The sequence below is a fragment of the Strix aluco genome, chromosome 29 (assembly GCF_031877795.1).
Source record: "Strix aluco isolate bStrAlu1 chromosome 29, bStrAlu1.hap1, whole genome shotgun sequence".
Taxonomy (NCBI): domain Eukaryota; kingdom Metazoa; phylum Chordata; class Aves; order Strigiformes; family Strigidae; genus Strix; species Strix aluco.
In genome coordinates this window covers 5603737-5630970 of record NC_133959.1, presented here as the reverse complement: position 1 = coordinate 5630970, position 27234 = coordinate 5603737, and the positions used below count along the sequence as shown (strand labels likewise).

General features: G+C 40.5%; 1 protein-coding gene across 8 annotated transcripts in view; it reads right to left on the bottom strand.

Annotated features, from left to right (window-relative positions):
* RANBP3 (RAN binding protein 3) overlaps positions 1-27234 on the bottom strand; it is a 54728-nt gene that overhangs the window by 5775 nt on the left and 21719 nt on the right. For 5 of the 8 annotated variants that reach the window (XM_074809043.1, XM_074809046.1, XM_074809042.1 and 2 more), the window contains 13 exons: positions 23059-23095; positions 22885-22971; positions 19523-19594; positions 18279-18344; positions 16663-16755; positions 15444-15547; positions 9316-9435; positions 8584-8687; positions 5715-5793; positions 4736-4838; positions 3700-3824; positions 1680-1800; positions 885-1027 (listed from right to left, as the gene is read on the bottom strand). In XM_074809043.1, coding sequence (XP_074665144.1) covers positions 885-1027; positions 1680-1800; positions 3700-3824; positions 4736-4838; positions 5715-5793; positions 8584-8687; positions 9316-9435; positions 15444-15547; positions 16663-16755; positions 18279-18344; positions 19523-19594; positions 22885-22971; positions 23059-23095 — 1254 coding nt within the window. The remainder of the gene's footprint in view (positions 1-884; positions 1028-1679; positions 1801-3699; positions 3825-4735; positions 4839-5714; positions 5794-8583; positions 8688-9315; positions 9436-15443; positions 15548-16662; positions 16756-18278; positions 18345-19522; positions 19595-22884; positions 22972-23058; positions 23096-27234) is intronic. The other 3 variants (XM_074809047.1, XM_074809048.1, XM_074809041.1) reach the window with 1 other exon arrangement.

Below are 27234 nucleotides of genomic sequence, written 5' to 3'. Positions count from 1 at the left end.
ATCCATTTTCACTGCTTTTTCTTCATCAATGGGTATTTGGTATGATTAAGTTCCCCTCTGGGACTCCAGATCCCAGTGCTACAAAGCTCCTGTCACCGGGGAAGCTGACCATTGTTGCTGGTCTCAATTTCTGACCCATAAGAACACTTAATGCTTTAGCAACTCCTTGTGTAGAATCGGTGTAAGTCAAAAGAATGTGTTCAGACCTCTCAGAATCTCTAAGTGCTCTTAGCAGACATTAGGGAATGACCTTTCTTACTGACTGTATCACGATCTCCCAAGTGTTTTAGTAATTCTAATTGGGATTACTGTTTCCCCATTTAGCAAGCACAGAAATCACTTTCACTGTCCTGCTACTGCTTGGAATACTCTGTATTAAATCAAAGTTGAAATGTGTTACCCTTAACTACTAACATAATTTTCTTGACAGATATTTAGTGTTTCACTTCCAGTGAGCACTATACATCCACCCACACTGTATACAGACAATGAGCTTTCCCGTGCTACAGGTTCTGGCAGATCTAATTTTGGTTAAGCTATTACATAGAAATCTATGAAATGCCTATTTCCCTTGATAGCAAAAAATTATTTGTGTTAATCTTACACTACAATTATAGTCTCAGTAGGCGTGGAACAGATCCCACAACTCCATCCTCAACGCTTTAGACAATCTGGCTTCCTAAGGGCAGCCTTTTATGTGGAATTTCTTCACAACCAGAAAGGTTTTTCAGGCAAGCAAAGTCTGCCAAGCCCCTTATCTTTGAGGATGGGTGGTGCTGAGGAGGTAGGGTGCAAAGAAGAATGGGAATGTTACCTCAGCTACAATTTAAGCAAGCACCGATTTTAGTAGGAAGGTTAAGATGTAAACAAAACCCAGTACTCACTGATATAAGAAAAACTTTAACTCCCTGGTCCTCTGTATCCATGGCGGTGATCCGGATACTCTTCTCACTGGCTTTATCAATCTGCATCTGAGCCCAGAGCTTGGTATTTAAGATTAACCTGAGACTCCCCTGAGTCCTCATCACTTAAAGCCAACATACAAGATCAGTTAGGTGGAAAAAGACAGAACAGGAAGGTTCAAATAGCCAAGATGGCTTTTTATGGTGTGAATGTTTAAGTCTCTTTACAAAAAATATGAAGGGAAAGCCCCTAAAACAGGAATCTTGTCACAACTGTTAATCAGAGGAATGTAGCCTATTAAAGATTATCAGTCATGTCTAAAGATATTTAATCCAAAGTCTTATATGTAAATACACCGAAGTTCAGAGGTTGGATCTGAGCTGATAATCTCAGGCTAATGTACATTCCTGCCAGTCTGAACAATCGTGCATTATTCAAAGAGACTTCCCCCGCCACAAGCACCCCGTCCCAAAGAGCAAAGAGCCAAGATCTGAAGAACATTACCATAAATTTCTAATCAAATATTCTAGTTGCTAAATACAGCTTGCTTTTATGGGGAAAAATGTAACCGGAACATTTGCTACAATAAGAGGATATGAGAAGATACTCTCTTTGGAGGAAATGGTCATAAATTGAAGCAAGAGAAAAGGTCCAAACTGCTGAGCTGCTGTAGCTAAGACCTATCCTAAAGTGGATGCTGCTGTGTGTCATGGCAGCATCCTATGAAAACAGCACTGACTGTCATCCAGTACCTCACTTCCCCTGGTTTCTCTTACCCAGCCGAGACTGTAATGTTCCATCATCTGTTGAGGCCATATCATTGAGTCTCAGAAGTCCTCGACCTCTTTCCACCCAAGACTGAGAGTTTTTATCAAATACAAACAGCTTGCACTGAATCTGTAACAGAAAATATCTCTATAGCATAGTGTTGATTGAAACAGTAATATATTTCATATTTAGTCACCTACAGCTGGTAAAAAAACCCATCAGATTTCATATTGGAATTATAAACTGTTTATAGCTGTGGAAGCCAAAGTAGCTTTCCTCGCTTTTGCAATAAATTCCTCAAAATATGCTGTCTGGTTTCATGAGGTCTTATTAACAGAAGCTATATATTCTTAAAGAATACCCATGTTAAAGATCAAACAACAAGAACAATTTTCAGATAAGGTACAAACTTCCACAGAGGAAATTTATTGTGATAAGAGACTGGGTAAGAGTCATCTATAGTCTTAGGTCAGACAATTCTTTTAGAAGTCTTAGGTGCACTTTGCCCCACTGAAAGGGGTATTTGTTGCTGGGAAGACCCAGTACAATGAAAGCAAAGCTAAATTCTTCATGTACTAAGGAAGAAAGGATGAACAAACGTGTTAGCTCATTATCAATTCATAAAGCCTGACCCACACAAAGTCATGAATAAACAAGAGGTACTTTTCCTGCCTTCCTGGTTCAGTTTGAAAATGTACACCTTTTGTACTTCCTAATGGTAGGACTGTTCCTGCTTCCCATAAAAGCTCCTTCCAGACATCTCAACTTTATATTCCCCCCTCTAATCCATCTTCACTGTCACAGCTGAGGTTTCACACTTCAGTCATCCCTCAAGTTCCCCACATATGTGCATGCACTAGGTGGAGAATGTATTTCCATTTCTGGTTTCCTCCACCACAGAACACCTCGCTGTCTATACTTCATTTCTGCAACATTGACATAGTTCTGTCCGTACAAGTCCCATTTGGGAGTGCATTAAATTTCACAGGAAAAAAGAACAGAAGTTAGGTGAGAGGTCTGTTACGATATATTCATGCAAATCAGTCCTCTATTAAGTATACAACTGCTAAAAGTTGTGCTTTTGCTAAGTGAAACTGGACTCTCATCTCTCGTCTTTGATTACATGAAGCATCCAGGAGTTTCTGAATTATACCGAAACCAAGAAGTACCAGAACAACTATTTAAAGACCATTCATGTCTGGTAAGAAAAAAGTCTGAGAAGACAAATGTTATAGATTATTATTTCATAGAATAATACAAGTGATATGCATCAGTTATTGACACAGTGCAGCTGTGTGGTGTCAAAATAGACCAGCATCTCTAAGAACAAAAAGCTATCCTTTAAAAATAATGCAGTGCTGAGAAACTTAAAAAGACCTCAAGAAAAAACTATAACTAGAGGATAAAGAGAGGAGGAAAAAAATATATACACAACTTAGTTTTACACCAAAACCCTGCATATTTTTCTTAAGGACATACTGAAGTTAATAAGTTAATGAATAACTGCAAAGTTAAATAAATCATGATTAAAATCTGAAGTCAGTCATGACCGTATGTCCTTCTAAAACATCAGTAATTAAACTAAATACCTCACGACAAATTCCTGAGTGCTGTTTTATGGTTTCTGCTACGCAAGAAACCAGACTGCTGGCAGAACAGTCCATTTTGAGTTTAAAAAAAAAATCTTCATTAGTACAATAATTAAAGAATTTAAAAATATTTAGTTAATTTAATTTTTTTCAAATAATTGTTTTTCAGGAGATAGAAGCTTTTATGTGATGGATTTAGGAAAGTATGCTTAAGATTTGTCTGTATAGCCCAAACACTAACATTTATTCAGAAAGGAAATTAAGAAACAACAAAGTAAGGATCTGATAATAAATATCCAAAGTTTGCATTTCAACACAAGAAGGTACATTAGAGATCTAGAGGGTGGCTGAGTTGTCAGGAATCAGGTGGTGTGCATTCACTGGACATCCACATGAATCCCCAGAAACTCAAAGCTCCTCTACTTTATCCATTTCTTACCTGTAAGACGTTACTTTCAGCTTCCTCCCCAGTAATCACTTCTACCTTCGCTAATAAACACTTCCTTGCTGTTGCTTTAGTATAGGCTGCTGCAGATTCTGCCAGTGATTCTGAAATATTATTAGCTGAACAACATTTTGAAAGTTTGAGAATGAGTAGCATATATTTTTGCAAGATTTATAAAGGTCTCACACAAGTATACCAGAATTTGCAGAAATAAAGTACAGAAGACAGACATTAATAGAACGTTAGAAATAGGACTGAAATTTAAAGCAGAAGTTAAAGCTTGTCTTTTAAGACTTATTTTAAAAGCACAAGAAGACACAAGGGACGGAAGAGGTAAGTTACTGAAAAATTTTGTCCCCACACACAATATTTCAAAACCTTTACTAACACATGGGCACCTACATATGTGTAAGTGCTCCAGCAGCACCGATACTGCTACCAGCTGTACCATGGTGCCTGCACATGCACAGCACAACACACTTTCCACTTTTATTCTGGCTTGCAAGCAGTTTGCTGGAGAAAACCCACAGCTCCCAAAATTTCCAGAAAATCTTGCCAATCTGAAGAGTCACAGAAGTCTAGAATCCAGCAAAGAGTTCTTGGTTCAAGCAACACACTTGGTGCACCAACTCGATACAATATACATTTGACTCAGACATTCAGTCACTGGAAGTACAATAGAATTGTGAAAAAACAGTTTGCCACATTTCTTCTATACTCTATACGTCCAACTACCTGCTCTGTTAATTCCCTCTACTTTTATTCTGCTGAAGATACTCCCAGTACTGCAGAATGACCATCAAAAAGACAGCGCAGCCTGTACGTGTTTAGTATGTTAAAGACAAAAGGACACAAGAGTCTATAGCATCAGCACGTCACCTCCCACTCTCCTAGCCTGTATCTTTGGTTACAGCAGACAGTAAAGGCAACATTAAAATGTTATGCTTTTATAAAGTAATGGAATATTGAAAAATGCAGTCATTTAAGCAAGGATTAACTACCATTCCTAAAAGAATATTTTGTTTTTCACCTTTCTCTGGTGTGGCTTCCTGAGAAGATGATTCAGACCCAGACTCTGTAGCAGCATTCTCCTTATTACTCTCTGTACTACCTTCATTTGATTTGGGTGGACTCTATCGCAAAAAAAGAAGACAAGGTAAACAGAAGAGAGAAAGCATACACTAATTTTGCAGAACAAGACTAGTGATGAATTACCAAGGAAAGCCCTAGTGTTTGGAGACCATACAGCAAAAGAAGAATCCCAGAGACAACACGCTTTCACAGTAAAAGCTATCCTACTACCCCAGCCATGGAACGGAGTGGAGCGTGACCTGAAAACCAGTTCAAGTTATTTTCCCCTGAACTGAATCCAAATTTCAACCTTTATTTTGAAGTCATGTTCAGCAAAGCAAAGCAGTTTCAGCTACAGTTCAACTCCAGTCTTACCTGACTGAACTCCCTGCTCAGTGGTTAGACAGGTATGAATGCACAGCTTTTGTACCAGCACAGCAATAAAAACAACAGTAGGAAACAGTGAGGCACTAGGAGTTACACCTTAGGTTGGTACACAGTGAACAGAGGATTTCCTGAATCAGACCTCAGCACTGCTGCCTTACTGCTGGACTCAAAATCCCATCACCAGGAGAGTCCTGTAAGAGCTTTTCTCAGTTTGGAGGACAGCAAACAGGAACACACTCAAAGCCTTATCTTGAATAAGGCATTTAAGAAAGCAAGCTGTGCCATAAAGTGCTCGGCCTCGAGAACCACACGCACTATGGAGAAGGCACTCAATCTCCTTACACTGGTAGAGGTTGGCAAGGAAATCCTGGAGAGCACACAGCTCCTAACGAAACCCCCACGCTGCACTCAAATAAGTTACCTACAAGGAAAACCACTGAAAGAAAACCACGCTCCAGTGGCAAGTATAATTAAAGATTCTCAAAATTCCTGAGCAAGAATCCATAACACAAACTACTCAAAATTACATTTCATACACAATGGATACTCACTAGGACTCGCTCACTCATGTTCTGTCCAAAAACAAACTTGTTGCTAGATGCATCTGCACTGTTTGTAGAGTTCTCTACACTGAAGAAAAAAACACAAAAAACAAAATAGGTTTTATGAGTCAGGAAAATAACTGTTTATCTTCTACTGATAAAATTCCTCAAAAAGTGAGCAATTGTCACTGGCTTTAAAAAATTAAACACTGGTTGACACAGAAACAGAAGCAAAAATTAATTCAAATTAGCAACATGAGAGCACATACTGGTTTTATAGAAGGAGAATCCTCTCAGAACGATGGCAAATGATTTTGTCACTGTAAATATCTTCCCTTTAGATATGCAATGACATATTAAGCAATGCTGAATGCTACGTGATGGCTTACTGTTTAATAGTTATTTTTTTAAAAATTATATTCTACATGCACAAACTTGAACTACTACACAATTAAGGTCAATTTTCTCAGAAAGGGAAATAACTGAAAGAAAACCACTTGCAATATAACTGAAGCAAAGGTAGCAGGGATAAGTAATGACTTATTAGACTAGCTGCAATGCAACAGCCTCCCCAAGAAGTTTCACAATCAAATCTCAGCCCTCACATCTTCCTTATAGAATAAGCATCCTCCTTCCATGAGGCATTTTTATTAACAGATTTTAAATCCCATTTAGCGAGGACAATAGTTTTACTATTTTACAGACTCAAACTTAACGAGTCATTGTTCATCTTCCTTCCCTTCAGGCATACCTCTAAGACATCAACATGCTTACTAAACAAATATGCAGAATGCAGACTACTTGAAATCAAGCCTGTGTGCATTTCAATAAATTTGCAAAATGGGGGCACATATGTCACTACACGATTCAAGCAGAACCAAACCAACCCTTAAATTGTGCACGTAGAGTTGCTACTTCTGAATAAAGAGATTCAAAGAACAGAGAAAATCCTCAGGGGAAAAAAGTTTTGCCTACTAAGGGAATTAAATACCACAGTTCTGCGCTCAAAATGCTGAGAACTCAATATGATCTACCAATATCTGCCATGTGACATTCACAATTTTTAAAGGGCTGGCAGAGTGTTACACGAAGGGAGGAGTTCTCCTTTTACAAGTCAACTGCCATAATGTGTTGCCATCTCAGCCAAAAACCAGAGCCAACTCCACTTAGACACTTACTTTTTTTAAGGGCAAACCCAAAATTGGGTTTCTGGCAATTGACCTACCATGAGGGAATGCTCCCCAAGTGAACACTCAATCGAAACACAGCAGTAGATGTCACAAGAGTTGAAAGATATAAACAAATATTCCAGTATTTGAAGCCCACATATTAGAAGTTATTGTCTGCCAAATCTGATGGAATAAAAATCTGACAGTGTCTCTGGAAAGGCATTGGCCTGGCACCCACACAGTCTGTGGCATTCTCTCTCTCTAGTTCATCATCTGAAAAGCTCAATGTCAAAAGGGATTCAGAGTGCAAAACTGCCTAGTGTCTACTTCGTGGTGAACAGGGGTTTTAAAAATGCAGAACATAAGGACAAGGCAAGTAGGCATTGGTGCTTTTCCTACAATTATGTCATGGCCTCAAACAATCTGCAGTTCAGGCTGTTCACGTCGCTCTAACTCCATTGCTCTCAGAGGAATTCTCCCCCATGCTTTTCCAGTTGTTATTTGAATTCACAGCTCTGTGTAGTATGAAGTTCTCTTCTGTTTTCTACTCTTTCTGTACCACCACTTGATTTTTTGACCACTACTGAGCTAACAATTTCAGAGCCGTATCGACACCTTATCCTGAAGCGAAGGCTGGCAGTTCAGAGTTCATCACTGTACACAGAGAATTAGCAGAGTCTTCTCCTGGCTGCCTCACTTTCTGTATATACCTACACCAAATTTCTTCTGATGCTATTGCCTAATCAGAAATTCTCTCAAAGCCCTCCCACAGTTACATTCCTGCTTATGCACATGGGCCCTCTACATTGCTCTGAAAAGCTTATCATCATGAACATTTAAACTATCCTTCCCTTTATCCATATCACACACGGAACATGTTGAACACCACAAATACAGCATAGATCTCTACAGGAGTCTACTGGTAGCTCCAATTTATTCCATCATTGTTTTTTTCTAATCATTCATGGAGAAGACTTCTCTCATCTTATGCTTGTTAGTTTTCTGAAGAGGCTTTGGTGAGGATGTGGCCAAGTAAATGGTGTCAAATGCATCTCCCTTGACCAGATAACTGAGGGTTCCCCCAGATCTGAAGTTCGCCACCTCATTCTTCAGAAGCCTGGGTTCCCACTGAACCAGTATAAGCCCTGCATTCCACAAACAGCAGAACCACAAATAATTCACAGAATCGTCTAGGTTGGAAAAGACCTTGAAGATCATCCAGTCCAACCATTAACCTAACATTGACAGTTCTCAACTACAGCATATCCCTAAGTGCTATGTCAACCCGCCTCTTGAACACCTCCAGGGATGGGGACTCCCCCCCTGCCCTGGGCAGCCCATTCCAACACCTAACGACCCATTCTGTAAAAAAACGCTTCCTAATATCCAGTCTAAACCTTTCCTGGCGCAACTTGAGGCCATTACCTCTTGTCCTATCGCTTGTTACCTGGTTAAAGAGACTCATCCCCCTCTCTGCACCCTCCTTTCAGGGAGTTGGAGAGGGCCATGAGGTCTCCCCTCAGCCTCCTCTTCTCCAGACTAAACCCCCCCAGTTCCCTCAGCCGCTCCCCATCAGACCTGTGCTCCAGACCCTGCACCAGCTCTGTTGCCCTTCTCTGGACACGCTCGAGTCATTCAATGGCCTTTTTGGAGTGAATTTTGAACACAAGAGAAGGAAAACTGTCCTAGAGGTTCCCCTGTAGTCTTACCTGGAACTGATGTACTGTAGAAAATAGTTTGTTGCAGAGGGTACGTCTGATGTAGGAAGGCCAGCATTCTGCACGTCAGCAGTTTCATCGCTTTCATCTCCTAGCTATAAAAAAAGTATATATTGACAGTTTTAACTACTGACCACAAAATTTTCAGCTTGTTCTTTCCAAAGATAAAATTTCATTCACAAGGACTTTCTACATAAAAGCCTATGTCCCAGTATTACACTTTTTTTTGTCATGCTAGGAAGCCTGCTCAAACCTGTCTTCAACAGGAGGCACTAACAATCCAACTCAATTACTCCGTGCAAAGGTTTGAACCCAGGCTGCTCTAGTTCTTCTCTCATCTTTTCTGTGAAGTCTTGGTTGCACGGGAGCATCTTAGGAACATATTTCAACTTAATTCTGACCCAAAAGGTAAGAGAAAACATTACATTGCTCTGAGCTTTATGACTGTGCTAGATGCATTTATTTTTGAAAAAGCTTCTTATGCTCCTAAACAGTAGTAATTTATTAAATGTCTGGAAGACCAGTTTTACTAAACAGCCAACTGAACTGCATTCTCACAGCTTCTAATCTTGCATATATACATGGAGGTTTTAACCCTGTTATACAGTGGCTTCAAAGTACTTCATAAACAGCGTGTAATGTTTACACCAACAAATAATCTGTTCCACTGCTTATCCTCACTTAAATACATCAACTCTTAGTCAAGATAACAAACATGTTTACCTTAACTCTATCTCTTAAGTTCTGCCCAAATACAAACGCTTGCTGTGCATTTAGTTCCGCCTTCTCACAGCTGTCATCATCTGAAGTGTTGTTGGACTCTTTTTTCTGACATTCTCCTGCCTAAAGAAAAGAAATTTAAAACTTTAGCCTAGGTAATTGAGTTTCTTTAAACAAAAAACCTCACATTATGACATGGTGAGTCACACAGTCATTTACAACGACAAGCCAATAACATCTGCAGAGCTACAAGGCAAATTTTGCATTTAAAAAAAAATCCTGTTGTTCAGAGCATCTTTCTTAATGAATCACAGAATAGTTAAGGTTCAGGGGGATCTCTAATAATCATTTGGTCCAAACCATGCTCAGAGCAGCATCAACTTCAAAATTATGCTAGGCTACCTGGCAACTCATACACTTAAGTCTCAAAAATTCCAAGGACGGCAGTTTTAGTTTGGCAGCCTGGCTCAGTGTCCGACTGCACTGAATATGATAGTTCTGTCCTCATACCAACTGTAATCTCCCCTCCCCACACTTGCAGCCTCTCATTTGTTTCCAAGTCTCATTCTATCTTGCTACAGCCCAATTGTTGAGAACAATTCAATTCCCCTCCCCTAGTCCAAGCAGAACCTACTTAGCTTTTTCACTCTCTTACCAGACACCACGTGCTCCAGCCATGTCACCTTGGCACTTTGTACATGTCTTTCATGTACTGGCAAGCCCCAAACTATACACAATACTCCTGATGCCACCCACCAGTGGCAAGGAAAGGGGAATAATCACTTTTCTGAACCTAATGGCTGCAGTCTTAGTAAAGCAGCCCAGTACGTATCTTAATAAAAGGATTCACTGCTGATTCAGGTTGAACTCGTTCTTCTCTGTTCAGGACGTCAAGGTTCCTGAACCTTTTGTCCTGTTAAGAACCTTCTTCTGTTCTGCACCTCTGCAGCCCACTTTCCATTAGCAGCTCTGTAACCTTTCACTGCAGCTGCCAGGGCAGTATTTTCCCCTATTACTCTCATACTATAGTTCTCATCCCATTATACTCAGGGCCTTGCACCTGCAAACACTTAGAGTGGTGTTGGGAAGCAAGTGCAACCAGCATGGGAATCGCCCCCTCTCTCCTCATTTCCTACCCTGTAGCTTTTGATTTACATTAGAAGACCCAACAATATGCGTGCACAAAGCCAAACAACTGATCAGCACATAGCAGCTGCCTCAAAGCATGCTCCAATCAGCACTAACAGCATAAGCAGAAAAAAAACCAGTAGGAAGTTTGAACATATCCTGATGAAAATTATATAGTTACTATAGGAAGAGTATTATGGGGTACCACCTGCTCCACTGGAGAGAACACTCAGGGGGAAGATGACTGTCTGGAGAACCCCTGTCACTTGTCTTTCTAGCTGGCCCATGGGAAGTTTTCCCTTTTTTTTTCCCCTCCTTTTGCTCTCCCTTCCTCCAAAATAAAATGTCACCCTTAGTAGTAATACTGTCACCTACAGATCACACTAACAAATTCTGTACATGAGAATTTGTCTCGACATCCTCCATGCAACACCAGGATCTCCAAGCACTTGCCTCATAGCTTCTTTCTAGCCAGTCACTCCCCAGTCCTTGTGACACATGGGTTAACTCACCCCAGGTACAGGACTTCACATTCATTGACTGTCAGTTGGTTTCTGGGGCTCATTTTTCCAGCCTGCTGAGATCCCTCTGCATGGCCCTGCCTTCCAATATTGACCATTTTCTGTTTCCCTCACTTTACTGGCATCCACAAAGTTAACAAGATACACTCCACTTCGCCAGGTTGTTCATGTAAACATTAAATAGTACCAACCTCAATACCAGACCTAAAGCAGTGCCTCTAGTAACTGACCACCCATCAGACTTTCAACCTCTGCCTGCTACCCTCGAAGCTCACTGGTTCAGCCAATTTTCCACACGCTATAAATTCCACCCAACCAGTACATCTCTCTCCAATTTGGCTATGGCAATGATACTGGAGACCATCCCTATTCTTGCTAAAGTCAAACCCAACAAGCATTGCTCTCTGCACAGACAATCAGAAGGGAAAAAAACCTAGGCTGGTCACCATGTTTTATCCACATTGGCTGTTCTCTGTCACTTGAAGGTTCTTCATATCCTAGGACTCCTTCACCAGGAAGGGAGAGGAAGGGGCTGTGCAGTTTCTACTTTCCTGGAACCTTTCTTGAAAGTGTGTGCCACGTTCTCTTCTCCTCCAGCAACAGGGACCTCCCACAGTACCACAACATTCTGATGATAGGCAGTGGCCTCACCCTAACACCAGCCAGCTCCCTCAGCACCCATGTCTGGTCCCGTGGACTTGTATATGTCAAACTGTCTTAGTCCTTAAGCAAATTTACTGTAATAATTCACTCCCCCAGACTTACCCTAGGAATCGGACCTGGTAGACCTCTCCAGTAAAAGCCAAGACAGAGGAATTGATCCCCCTCAGATTTTTTCCATGTCCTTCTAGGCTCCCTCCAACATTTGGCAGCAGGCTTATATTTTTCTTGCATCTTGCCTTTGCTGCTAATGCACCAGTAGAAGCCCTTCTTGCAGCCCTTTCATCCTCAGTCACTTCCAACTCTAGCTAAGCTTTGGCCTTCCCAGTTCTCTCCCCACACATCCAGGCAACCCTTGTGTATACCTCTCAGGTATAGCTTGACTCTTCCCCAACTCTCACCTTGACTTCTTTCCCAACTTATGTACACCCACTTTCTGGATTTAAGGAGCTCCCAGCTCATCCACACTGGCCTCCTGACACACTTGCACAATTTTCTGCACATTGTGATTAACCACTCATTCTCGGTTGTCCGTAAAGATAACAAGCTCTCCTGAGCCCTTCTGTCCTTCAGGATCCTACCAACAAGCTTGATGAACAAACTGAATTCTTCTCTCCTGAAGTTTGGGTCTTTATTTCAGTACTTATCTTCCTCACTTCCTTCAGGATCTCAAATTCCATCTCACAGCTGCTGCAATCACAGCTACTCTCAACCTCTGTATTTCTAACCAGCTCTTTGCTGTGAATACCAGGCCCAGCTGAGTACCCCCCTGGTCAACTTATCCAGCACCTGCAAAAACACCTGTCCTCAACTTATTCCTAAAATCTCCAGTATTTCTACCAGGACATGTTGCCATTTTACCAGCTGTCAAAGTACTTAAAAGTTCCCCTTTAGAACCAAGGTCTGCATTTGTGAAGCTTCTAGTTCTCCAAGGGCTTTAGCTTAGATCAGTCCAACTCTAGTGAAGGTCCACTTTAATCTCCCCCTTGTTGGCTTCCCCTCTGATCTTAACCTATAAGCCTTGACCAACTCAGCACCTTTCCCAAACCAAAGCCTCTGCATTCAAGCAGCTGCTTTGAGCACAGCACAACCCACTTCCCTCCTTGTCTTTCCTGCTTTAGTTCCTAAAAAGCAGGTATGTATCCAGTGCCATACTCCAGTTGTCCAGGTGAACCTCCTGTATCAGTGATCCCAGTGAGGTTACAGAACTGCCACGGCACACAGATCTCCAATTCCTCCTGTCAGTTTTTCATGCAGGGTGTTGGTGTCTATGGGTGCTTCAGATGGGCTGCCAGCCACAGCACCTTCCACACATGTTGCACAGGGGAAAGAAGGCAGTGGGAAAACAACACTGGATTAGGTCCACAGGAGTTTTGCAAATCCCATCTTATGTTTAAGGGACATAAGCTTTGCATAACCTAGCTGTATCATCTGCCTTCAGATGCTAATTCTGGCATTTCAAAGAGATCCCTTTTCTGCTGGTAGTCAGAAATGGGACAGTGCGGCCTGCTGGGAGTAGTCCTCCAGCACTGAATGGTGTAGACAGGGTAAAGGAGCATTCTGTTGGACAACAGGAAAAATCATTAGCCTAGTATCTCTTTAACAAGTCCTCCTCCTTCTGGATAAGGATCATTATCTCCCTGCTGCCAAAAAGGCCAAGAGCTGCATGGAGGCTTGAACAGTTGCCCATCAAGCTTCCCTGCACATCTGATGACCTTCAGCCACCAGACTCTCCCACCAGTAAAGGGAGGTTGAATAGAGGCTGTGGCTTGTACCCATCTAAGGACTATATTGATTAGGGGTCCTAGAGTTTCCTGGGAGTTTTCAGGACAGAGAGACAAGGCCTAGCCCAAATAGGTACAGGTCACAGATGCTCAGGGTAGGACAACCACCAGATAGAGAACATTCCCACTCTGCTACCTTGTATAAGCACAAGACAGAGACCTCAAAGAATCATCTTTTCTGACAGTAAAATAAGACCATGACTCACATCTGCTCTAACAACGGCAGACCAGGCTCATACATAACTGCAAAATACCACCTACTTGCCCTCACAAGGCAACTTTCTCTGTGGTACATCAAATCTATGCCACAGATCTGCAGATACAATTACTAATACGAAAATTCTAATTCCAGAAGTAACCATTCATCTTATCAAACAATTTAATATTCTGCAGAGAGACTCCAGCATTTCACACAACTACTATATGAACTCCAATTACTTACAGCTGTGCTAGAAAGCTTCAGGCAGATGAAGCTGACTACAAATGCCAAGACATTGAAGTATGTCCTCCACACTCCGCTAAAAATTCCAAATATTCAGTTATGAAGCTTTATTCCATTTAATACTCAGCTTTCAGCAATCCTTAACATCTAGATTTAAGAGCTTTCTTCTACCAGAAAACTTCCTCCTAGGTCAGTACTTCCAGACTTTGATTTAGAAAAAGTCAAGAGGACTTTTGGATGCTAAAAATTTATAGAAGATCTAGACATGCATGCAATGAATTTACTTATTGCTACTTAATTATGGCAATAGTCTTTCACTAAACCTTAAAAAAAGCCCTTCACACTTGAAGTCTTTTTGCTTAGATATTCAGATTTCAAAATTAATTGAGACTTCAATTTCAGGTAAACCACTGCTTACTCCTAATTGTTCACAATACTACTTCTATGCTCAATGTGACATCAAAAAGCAACCCACTGTCTAATGACTCTCCCAAACCAAAACCCACACATCCTCAAAATCCCCAAACACCCTCCTCATGTTCTCAGTCAACGTATCTTAAGATGCCAATGGTTAGCTCAGTACCTGCAGGAATGAAAGGACTGGACACACTTTGCACAAAGCAGGGAAGGATCTATTGCACTACTTTCCTTTCCAGATACCAAATACAACTTTTAATGCACTCAGATGCCTTTTCCTCTAGCTGAAGCTTTTCAGCCCCTCATTACCTGCACTCTCCCTCCACCATTTCCTGTAGGGAATTTGCTGCCTCTGGGTTTTTACCCACTATCAGCTCCTGTCTCTAAGCTTCTTTGTGTTACTCATTCACTTCAGTTGCCTGCATGGTCTCATCCTCATATTTCCTAACATCATTCCACATTCAACTGTTAGAAATCAAGACACCACCAGTAAAGTCATCATCCACGGGCAGGGGATTGCTTTTTGCTAGGCAGTCTGAGAAGGAAGACTGAACATGTGCAACTAACTGCTCAGTTCACCCAGCTCAAAACCAAAGCCTTTTCAGACGGGAAACAAAATTTGGTAAATGTTTCCTAGTCCCTGGCCTGACAGGAGCACCAGCCAGACCTGGCAACAGCCACCTGCAGGAGGAAGATTTATTTCTTCATGCAATCTAACAAGATGAAAAAGCAGTATTCTGACTATCAGTCCACTGAACCAAGGCACCCAAATTACTTCAATTCTATGGTAGGAATTCAATGTCTATGGTAGGAATGGCATCACTCAAGCTGCAGTGAGATTTTACAGCAAGACTTGAAATAAAGTTAGAAGGACAAACGAGAGCAGAAGCAGAACTGAGCAAATTTTTGTATTTTGAGAGGGGAAAAATAGGTAGGAAAAAACATCCTAAACTGTGGGTTCAATAACCTTTGTTACAGTTCCTGAGTTAGTAAAGATAAATATAGGATACTGTTAGGACAGTATAAAATCTACTACTACAGCTGAGGTGTATTACTGTAGTATGGGTAGATAAAGGGGCTATCACTGATGATACTGCACTTACATCACTAAACAAATAAATGTTCAGAGAATATTGTGTCTGTCATCCTGAGTGTCCTTGCAATTCTTCACCAACTCACCTTGTCTTCAGAGTCAGAACTTTTCAGTGTTGCATTACTTAGTGATTCTGATGTGGCTGCAGAATCTGGCGGGATATTTACACCATTCGTGCCACTGCTGAGAACTGCAATGATGAATGAGAAAGTTACATAAATTCTCTAGATATTTAGATCGTCCTAAAAGCTTGCTATAGCAAGTTGTATGCTGCTTTCCTGTTTAAGTCCATGAAACATTGTAATGTAAATTACAGAGTTCCCACAGTATTCTGCAGGAGACATGAGGACCATGATTCAGCAATTCTTAGCAGAATCAAAATTCCTAAAGCAGAAAACTAAGTCAGCAAAACATCACTTAATCCATACAAACACTGCAAGGACTTCAGCACATACAACTTCAAGCAACCACCCGTCTCCAATCTAGTATTGTTCACAGCCAACAGGGCTCCTCTTTGCACTGATCCAGCTACTTACATACTGAACTCCCACGGAAAATTTGTACCCCAATATTAAGTCCTCGGTAGAGCCCAATCTGTGCCAACAGGCACGCCAAGAAATCAAGCTAGAAATGTTTGGTTCTATGCCAGATTCAGCATTAACTGAAGTTACTTCTGTTGCAGTTCAACTGAACTTCCAAATAACAAAGGCAGGGGGCTGGGGAAACATAGTTTAGGAGACATGGACAGCTTGAACAGTTTTTTTGCTTTAGCTTCCAGTTTTCAATCATGCCTATTTCTATTAGCTATATCAAATTCCACAACACTACAATAAGCATAATATACATGACCAAACTTAAGAATTAAAGTTGTATCTTGAAGTCTCAACTCCAAAATGGTCCCCAAGCCTAGAGGCACCTCCTAGTGATTTAGGCATTTGACATCACTGCAGCCAGCTGAAGTCTACCACTACTGTTCAACTAACGAGCAGTAGCTTATTACACCATGGTCAATGCTGTCATTAGAGATTGCCAATCCACACCCTTAAAAGTTTTAAAACCAAGCATGGACTACACCAAAGTTAGAGGCGTGGCAATGTTAGACAGTCATCCTACACAAAAACTGAAGGTTCAAACTGTGTTATCCCTTATGTAACATATAATTAACATTTAGGATGTTTCTTTTCTGAAAGGAGAAACCTAGCAAAACAAAGGCGTATGCTGAGTAAAACCAAACCACTACACTAAACAGATTTTGTATTTTTGTTCTCCCTCTGTGGTCTTACAGAAAGCAAAAGCATTATTTACCCATCTGTGAGAAGGCTTTTGGCTGTGGTGCCTGTAATACTGCTGGACGTAGCACACTTCGCTGCTGTTCCTTCGGTTTCTGGCTAGGGAGACCTGCAAGTACAAAAGTTTTTTCAAGAGCTATAAAGCTTTAAAGTTGAAAAATTTAGCTTCCTCTAGTCTTCTCTGTACCTTTTTCCAACAAAACATACAATGGAAAATCAGATATTTAAAAAGCTTCCAATTCTTTCCCATCCCTCACTCAGCCTCAAAATAGTCCCAAATAGAGAGGATAACTTCCTAGCCTTAAAAAGCTTTAAAACATATTCTCTACCTTATCCAGGAAAGTGTAGGAGAGTTTGACTGACTCAGAAATAAAAGTCAAGATGTAAGAGAAATGAACAGTACACAAGCAATCCTATTTATTCACTGACACATTATCCAACTATACACTCCGAGTCTTCTTTTCTCCTTTCAATGAAGTAATTTCCAGATACTGGCAAATGATTTTTTTTTCATTCTTCATACAATCAAATGTACTGATAGTGTAATAGTCTTACATGTTGTTTCATTTAACAACCTTTTGGCTTTTTGCATTAACCTGGCCTCTTTGGTTTGCTCTAGTAAGATACACAGCACTACAACTCTTTAAATACGCTCTGATTCAAAAAGCCAACTGACCTTAAACAACCTAATAGAAGAAATCAAAACCAAACATCTTAACATCAACTCTAGAAGGTTACAGCAATCCCAGAAGGTTCAGTTTTCTTCACTGAACAAAACAAAGATGAATTGTTGATCCAATAAAATACTGCAACAGAAGTTATTCATAGTAACTCAGCTGAATATTCTGCAACTAGTTCCATTTCAGGCCACCCATATTCAAAGGACATGACAACAACCAAAATATAACAACCATCCTAAGTTCAAACATTCATATGTCAGCTAAAACAACCTTGTTCTTTCTTAAAATTTACTACTCTTCCTGCTAACGAAATAAACAGTTTTCATATACAGATACAACAAATAACAACTTGCATTACCAAAATAGTTTTGTTTTTTCCTCAAGCTCCGAAAGAGCTGTAATATTAATGTCTTTCCCATACTGGCGAGGTCTACATCAGCCAACAGCAATCAGTAAGAGCCAAACCATAAAGAGAACAGGTAGGATCAAGGACCAGACATCCATGCTATCGTCAAAAGCCAGGGAGAGGAGGAAGTGGGGAGTGAACAACGCTTCAGACTTTGCTCTAGCCTGGTCCCAGACCAAGCGCCCATTAACGGCTGGAACTTGTTCAGTGCACTCCTGGAGCACTCCTTTTGTTCCAGTTTGCTACCAAAGGAATTGAGTTCATGGAGCCCAGGATTACTCCAAGAACTGAATCAAAGCATGCTAAGCAGAGACAACTGGGAGATACATTTCAGAAATGCATGACTGATCAAGGCCAGAATTTTGACATATCTCTATATATTACACAGCAGATATGGGCATAACCACTCTGGAGAATACAAGACTTTTTCTGCATAAACATAGGTACTGCCACCTTCCAGTTACAATAGCAGTTTGAGGAAAACCATAAATAACTAAAATACATGAACTGGATTCTTTGTACTGCTGCAGAAAACATTGAACTCACCTGCACTAGGTGCCTGACCATGGATAAGTATTGGTGGCTTCAGCCGGAATCCACTGCTCTTTTCCTCTAGAAGCAAAATACAAAATTACAAGGACGTAGCTGTAACATACTACACACATTCAGTCAGTCACAAAATTCCTCATGCTCTCCCCATTGTAACAACCCACAAGTTTTATAAATATCCAAAGTTATGAGGAGATTTCCAAAGAAGAAATTCCTTTCTTCCAAAAGAAGTCTGAATTTCCAGTGATCATCACAGCAAACATACAAATAGAAACACAAGTTGTTGCAAGAAAAAAATTCAAAATTATTTTTCAGAATGAAAACATGAAACAAGTCATTTTCACAAGAGAAATGAAGTTTCTTCTGTGAAGGAGGTAATAGAAGTTTTAAGTGAGATTCTAAACTAAAGAAGGGACAATCAAAAGTATGGCTGAACAGGACAGCTGCTAACAAACACCCAACTATCATAAATTAAACTTAATTGCTTAACATTAGTTTCTTGTAATTCCACTAGCTTTTACCTTATGCCTTTATAGTATGAATTTGCTTTTGCAAATAGCATGAATTTGCCTTTGCTTGCACTCACTACAGTTAAGGCTTTCAGATAAAACACCAAAATCTCAAAAAAATCATATTCATAAATCCAGAGCTATTACAAAATAAGTTCCTAAGAACTTACAAGGTATGATTATAAAATGTTTCCTTTTACAGGCATAATGGCTGTGTTCAGAATAAGACAACACCTTACCACCTTCCTGTACTTCGTTACTTCCATGTCATTTAAGCATAAGATAACAATGTGCTATACAGCAATACCGACACAACCAAACCACACAACAACAGTGATTAACAAAGTAAGTGGTACTGTCACAGGTCATGGATGAACACCATCATGGCCATAGATTATGGTTGATCTTCAGTATCAAAAAACCAGTATCCAAAGCAGATAAATGAAAATTTCCCTTAAGTTTTATCTTGAGGTTAACAGGTGGGCATAGAGTCATATTGCAGTCTTCCACCACCACTCCCAAAGCATTTAAGAATTTTGATATTTGTTATTTTAGTTGTCTCCAGCAAGCATGAAATCAAGCAATGAACTGAGCAAGAGAACCGCTGTAAGATCAGAACCATCACACTTCCATTCTCCCAGATACTTCAGAAATAAGACCGTATCAGTATTCTGGATTATGACAGACTGACAGCACTTTGCTGAGAAAAAGCAGAAAAATGAGGAAGCTCACCTGGTTCTGAGTCAGAATTGCCTGTAGAGGGTTCACAGAAGCTTGATGGCATAAAGACGTTGTTCTTTGTCACTGCAGTCAAGGAAAAAGAAAAGAGAAGTTACGTATATTGTTCTTAATTATAAACTGCGTTCCCAGACACACCAAGGCTGCAAATTGAAAACAATTTTTCAGTCATTTGTTCTGTTTATTTCAGGTTTTTCCTTCTTCTAAACCAAAACAGTATTTCCGTTTAAAGCAGCAAACAGGTCATTGTTCACAAAATCCCCTTAGTTTCTCCTGAAACAGAGAGAGCACAAATTTCATTTATTCTGGAGGAATGATAAACACAAGATGCCCAGTCTGAATTGTATCTGAACTAGGAATTAGAAGTGATGTTACAATATATAATTTCATTACAAAACTTCTATAACATTTCAAAAAGCCTCTGCAGAGAGGGCAGAAAGGAGTGTAATGCCTGCTGAATAGTGGAAGCTAACACCTGGGCTCCTCAAAGGGCTTAAAAGTGATAGCATAGCTTGCACTAAGAGCTAGGCAACTTAAGTTTGAACTGTCCTGTAAGGACAAAGGAGAGTATATCGGAGTATTTGCAGATCACAGAATCATCTAGGTTGGAAAGGACCTTGAAGATCATCCAGTCCAACCGTTAACCTAGCACTGGCAGTTTCCAACTCCACCAGATCCCTCACCGCTGTGTCGACCCAACTCTTCAACCCCTCCAGGGATGGGGACTCCCCCCCTGCCCTGGGCAGCCCATTCCAACGCCCAACAACCCCTTCTGCAAAGAAATCCTTCCTAAGAGCCAGTCTGACCCTGCCCTGGCGCAGCTTGAGGCCATTCCCTCTTGTCCTGACGCTGGTTCCTTGGCTCAAGAGACTCATCCCCCTCTCTGCACCCTCCTTTCAGGGAGTTGGAGAGGGCCATGAGGTCTCCCCTCAGCCTCCTCTTCTCCAGACTAAACCCCCCCAGTTCCCTCAGCCGCTCCCCATCAGACCTGTGCTCCAGACCCTGCACCAGCTCCGTTGCCCTTCTCTGGACACGCTCGAGTCATTCAATGGCCTTTTTGGAGTGAGGGGCCCAAAACTGAACCCACTCATCGAGGGGCAGCCTTACCAATGCCGAGTACAGGGGTCAGATCCCTTCCCTGTCCCTGCTGGCCACGCTATGGCTGATACAAGCCAGGATGCCATTGGCCTTCTTGGCCACCTGGGCACACTGCTGGCTCATGTTCAGCTGGCTGTCAATCAACACCCCCAGGTCCCTCTCTGACTGGCAGCTCTCCAGCATGTCACACTTAAGCAGCTTAGCAGTCAACAAGAGAAAAAAAAGTTTGAAATGAACAGGCAACGGACAGTGCTTCTTTTCCACCCTTTGCTGGGACCAAAAGAATCGAGTAATAAGAAGTTTGGTCGAGGCCCTGTACAGCAGAAGTACTTTTGGCCTTGTACAAAGAATCAAGACAATGCAGTTTATGAAATATGATATTCAGAGCAAGAGGTACATGCATCGAGTCACAAGGCAATGACAGTAGGTTGGGTTTTTTTGTTTCCAACAGACCATCTTGCATGTAAAGTATGACAATATTTATCAGTGCTTTTAGCAGAAAGGAAACTCATCTCTGAACACAGTTATACTAAAAGATCTACAAAAAGCACTCGCCTTTTTAATTTAATTTTCAGGGGGTTTTTTCTTATTTGCTTCTTTCCTTTAATTCCGTCTTCTCTCTTTGTACTATGGTCTGCCTTAAGCTTAAATATGATGCAGGTTTCACATGAGCAAAAGTTCCCTACCCTTGAGAGAAATGTAACCCCACGAAAAATTTAAGAGGTTTAAAAGTGAAAGATTTTCTGTAAACCAAGGCCATCAAATGCTGTCAACAATACTCAAAGAAGCCTTTATGGAAGTTGTAATTCCAATCAGAGTTGTCACTGTCTGACAACAACACATCAGAAGGGGATGTCAAACAGGGAATAAATGACCATATGCAGTCAAAATGCATTAGCCAAGCAGATGCTTGACAAAGTATGCTGGACCCCTGAAATATCCAGTATTTAACCTAAGAGAGCCAAATAAATTGTTTTCCTCCTCTTAACTAACGCTAGCACTAAGCAAAATCTGAGATGTTAAGAGATTCTAATCTCAAAAGATAAAGACATTACAGACTAGAAGAGTTAGTGATTACAGGGAACCTAGGAGTATAAGGTCCAATAAATGAGGAAGCTCCTAACAGGCTATACACATTCCATTATCCTAACAGAAATTCTACACACAAAAAAACCCTATTACTTTTGTGCAGACTGTGTTCTTTTACTAAGAGTGATCAGCATCATTGGTCCCCTGACCTGTACTCAATTAACAGGACTGCACTTGAAACCCACTAAGCTGCACACCTGAAAATCTAGATCTTGAGGAGGAGGGACTCTTCCCCTGACTAGCACTAGCAGCATGAAATAAAAATACTGTGCCCATAAAATATCAGCAACTACATTTTAAATTCTGTAGTCACTGATTTCCTTCAAATTAAAATCAGTTTTCATCTTTTAGTCACATTCCCAAATGTGCTGTATGTCAGAGGAGTATTTTTTACTGTTCTCTCTACTGGTTTTCCTCATCTCCTTTATTTCAACTCAGATGATGGAAACAAAGTCTCCAAACCTGCCCCAAGCACTGCCATATCTTAAAATAATTCTCGACCAAAACTAAAAACTTCATATTGTCTGTGAAGAGAAAAGGCATAAATTTTAGAGACTGTTCCTGTGGGTGAGCACAAATATCAAACATGACCATTCCCACGTATGTGAATTGCAAGAATTTACCCCTGGCCTTCCCAGTGATTTTGCTGCCTTGACTGTATATACACAAACAGGCAGCGGGCATTCCCTTGCATTTGCCAGGTGGGAATGTTGCTGAAATGCAGTGAATTCCCTCCTCTTTAAAAGGAATGGGAGAAAAGGAAAGGACTAAAACAACTTAAGCATGACCTGAGACTTGGAAGATTTACCTGCCAGCAGAGTAACTAAGAAAAAGGGGGCGTTTATATAAATTTGTTAAGAAGCAACCTGATCACCACAAATCAAAAAGATTTCTGGTAAATTCTTTGATTTAACAGCGTAAGACTGAAAGCTGAAACTACAAATATGTATCAACTTACAGATAGAAAACATTTTAAAAACATATCTATCAACTCCTTTGGGCTTCACTGAATTTGCTAACACAGAAGTGTACTCAGAAGTCAGAGTACACAGTTGCTGTGGTCTTAAGCCAAAGCACAGCAAACAGTAATAAGACTGAGGACATGACTGGAAAAAAAAAGTATAAGAAGGAAAGCCACCTCTCATATATTATATTGGAGCAACATTTACCTGACTGAGAAGGAGGGAACTGAGTTAAGGATGAAGTTCTCTCACGCTTCACAGGTGGACAGTAGCTCCCATCCTCTCGATCAGATTCTGTAGAAAAAAGCAATTAGAGAAAACGCACAAAATCCTGGAGACACATAAACTCATGGTTTTGAATCTTGCAATCAAGTCTCTTACCATCTCCATCTTCTGGACTTGATCCATCTGCTGATCTCTGAAATCAGACGACAGTGATAAAACAAAAATCACGTATTAAACATTTCAATCTCTTTGGATACATCCAAATGTTTTAATCACCAGTTTGGATATTTTTTTCTTTACTGTCAACAATATACACTCAAGGCAAAGCATTATTTTTATGACTTACATGTAGGCATATTGAGTTTCATCCAGATACTGTTAAGTAAGACTAATTCAAAATACTTCCTTTATAATTAAGTTATCTGAAAATTCATATGCAAGTACTAACATCCTTAGAGACTATGCAACAATTAGAGTTACATTTTCTATATACTGAAAATCTGAAAATGACAATTGTCAAATGTGGTTTGATTTTAAAAACATCACGGAAGTTCCAAGGTCATCATGAACATACCCATTATTTGAGAGTTCACTCCAAAGCACTTTTCCTAATTAACATAACTGACATCAGTTCCTTCAACAAAAGGACAGCGTTGGAGGAATGTCTTTCAAAGTGCACTCTATATATCAGTACCATGATATTTTGACAGGAATCAGCAATGGATAGTCTCCTAGCATCTTCCACAGTACCAGGAACAAAACAGGAAGCATCACAGGCTACCAACTATCACAGTATTCAAAAAAGTCTTTGAACAAAGACTTCACATCTTTCCTGAGGATTTTTAGGTCTCTCTCTCCTACTTGCTCTGCCAGTTCCTCAGCTGATATAATTTCCCTTGTTCCTGCAAAACATAATCCTATGATGGATTCCTTTCACTACAGAAGGTGACCAGGGCAGCATTAGCACCTTCATCTCATTACAAAACCTCTTGACACACTGGCCTTTCTCCCTAGCCCAACACTACCTTGTCATCCCACTCCTGCCCCAGGACACAGACACCTCCCCTTCACACAGTCCCACTTCAGAGCTCGGCTGACTTGGAGGAACCGCAGCTCACGGACAGATCCCGCTGCAGCCCCCGAGCTCATCCTTCCCCACTGCAACTAGTCATACTTTGGCAGGGAGAACAGGCAGACACACAACAGGACTGGTTAAGGCTGCAGAGGACTACCACCTGAAAGACACAACTTGGATATAAGAATATCAGAAAGAACAAAATTTTCTATTTAGCACTGCATATCTTTAGAATCTAGATACTACTGTGCTATCAGTATTTCACTCAATGCTAATAAAAACCCATTTACACTGCATTTTGCCTATGCAATTAAGTTTAAGGAGTTTTCTGTTTTGTTTTACATTAATAGAAAAGTATAGCTATCTCACTAGCATCCTAGTCAAGCACTTTTTAAACCTTTAGCATTGGGAATGAAAAGCTATTGACAGTTCTGGAACACCACCATCCCCATCCACAAATATCTATCAGCCCAATCGCATTAATACTCTATTTCCTACATAATTGGTCAAGTACTCCACGCTACTGGAAGATGATCTTATTAGGCATCTCCCTTGCCAACATTAGTTTCCCAAAAGATAAGGCTGAAGTGGAAAACCATGATGTCATCTATCTGTTTCAGCAATCAGCATCTCAAGTCAGAAAAAATTCTGTTTTGCATAGAAAGTGTTGTCACATATACCAGCAATTTGTTTCAGTTTTTAGCAAAAATCCTGAAAGCAAAAGGAAACCATTTGGTAAAAAATTTGCATGAATGGAACTGCAGATCTCTATGTGCAAAAATCTTTTAAAATCAACAAGGGATTTCCCCCTGAACTTCAAAAACTTCTTAAACTGTTATTAATAGGTACTGTATTCTCAATGCTCGAGTAACAGACACTAAAGAAGTCAAACCTGTATAGCACAAACTTCAAATTATCACATCACTGTCACTTCATTAACCGATGCAAGCACCACTAAATATGCTGTCACTGCCCACTACATTTAGTGGGCAAGGAGCATCAATATCCAAAACCAACTCTGTAACCTACTGAGGACAAAGCAGAACTAAGTATCTGCTCCCTCCGAGTTACTCCCATGCTTCCTAGCCCAAGAGTTTTAGGAGATTAAAGCTATGCAAGAGTCCACATGACAAGTGTTACAGCTGTTACTGACATTGCCAACCCTATTCAAAGTAGATGCTGCAGAGAATTAAGAAAAGGACTTCCCTTTCTCTCAAATGTATTTTTTCCTGCATAAGCATCTAAATATCCAGACCATTTGGTATGCTACCTCCCATCTTCACCCACTCCCACACTGCTCCCACTGTCAATTGTTGCTTGGGGAAGTTGGGACAGACCTCAGAAATAACTCCTATCAGAAAAACACAACAACGGATTTAAAACTTCCACAGACTTCGGAGTTTAAAGGCCAGGGAAGAAAAAAAAAAGTCATAATCCCTTAGGTTGATCCCCAAGCACAGACAGGGCCAAGAACCTCTTATGCCTACCTCAGTACTGAAATTCCTGAATCTAAGACATCCAGGTTCAATTTTCTGTTTTCAAATGAATAAGAATATGCACGAGTTACTCCACAGCACAGTTACCAACACTACTGGGAACTGTTTTTTAATTTTTTTCTACTCAGCATCCAGTAAAAGACACACACCACTCTGTTTCCTTACTTTTATTTAAAAACTTGCTGTCAACATTCATTCCCCATTACTTGGGCATTCACCTATCAGGTCTCCTCAACCTTGGATAAATCTCAAGTTTCTTCACTATAATAATGCTTTCAGCAATGACCAATTCACTCTTACAGATCTTCAAAAATATTCCTAAATCCTTCGTCATTAGAAGAAAAGCTTTCAAGAAAATATAGCTGTATGCACATGATCTAACGAAGCCTGATTTCCCACAGATCCTACCCAAACGACAAACAATGGAGAAAAACCTGCGGTGAGAAGTCAAATGCTTGGGGCAGGAGAATGTTTTCTCTCCTCTCTAGTCTGCCTCTACCCACAGACTGCAGAGGAATCCAGAGCCAAGATCTCCACACCTCTCAGCATCTTTGGAGAAACCTGACACAGTTAAAGGTAGATGGCACGGCGGGCAGAGGTACACAGATACTATAAAGTTACCACTGCAGCCAGAAGTTGCTTACCAGTGTTGCTTATTCGGGAGAAGCTGGGGAGACTACACAAAAATAGGGGAAATATATGCATGACAAACAGTTTACTTGACTGGAAAAAACATCAGATTACAATTAGTGATAAAAACCAGCAGCAGCCCAGCCTTTCCATTTGAGGCCTCTCTTTCCAGGCTGCTCAATCTGTACTTTACAGCAATACATGTTTTACACAACAGATATGAAAGCCAGGACTGTCTCATACTATAAGGAACCATTAAGGTGACAACTTCTCTCCATTGAGTTCTTTGAAATTAGAAGCTGAAAGACACTTAAACCAGTAACATCAAAACTCAACCTACAATTTACTACTCATTTAAGAACAGAAGCTACCTTTCACTTACTCTCTCCTCACCCTACTTTTAGAAATCCAGTTACAGGAAAGTTACAATTATTTCTAAATAGAGGCTCCTACAATTCTGACACGTTTCTAATTAAACAAATTACCTTTTTACAGGCTACCAACTGCTTTTTAAAAGCACATATGAACATAATTAACCATCCCATACTGAAGTAAGAACACTGCTTCTTTACACCCACTACTTCCTCACACAGTTGTTACAACAAACTAAGAGAAGAACTTAAAACTTAACTCACAATAAATGAGGAGAAACAGGGAAGGCAAGGGAGAAATCAGGTAAAGCAAAAAAAAGCCAACATAATTAGGTGAAATCTGTAAGAGTACATTTACAGTGTTTATCTTTGAAAGATGCATTTAAGATGCAAAAAGTCTTATATAAAAGGACTTCAGAGCATGGTACAGCAAGTCTGCAATTCTAACACTCTGCACATATATAAGAATTATTGAATTGCCATGGCTGTTTGCTTAAAAGCTGTTCCAGAACCTTTTAAACAATGGAGCCCTGCTGGCACAGCTACACGCTGCTGTAGGCTGACTCGGGTTAGACAGCTGAAAGTCAAGACATCATAGTCAGCTCTGCAAGAGGCCGTATCTCTGGTCACACCATGTTAATGTCTTTGCAAAAATAACTGCCTATGTGTGTACAAAAATACCAAGTAAACAAGAAATATGCAGTGTCTTTTCTTCAGAACTCAATTCATCTATCTTCCCAAGGTCCTGGGACAGTTTTAA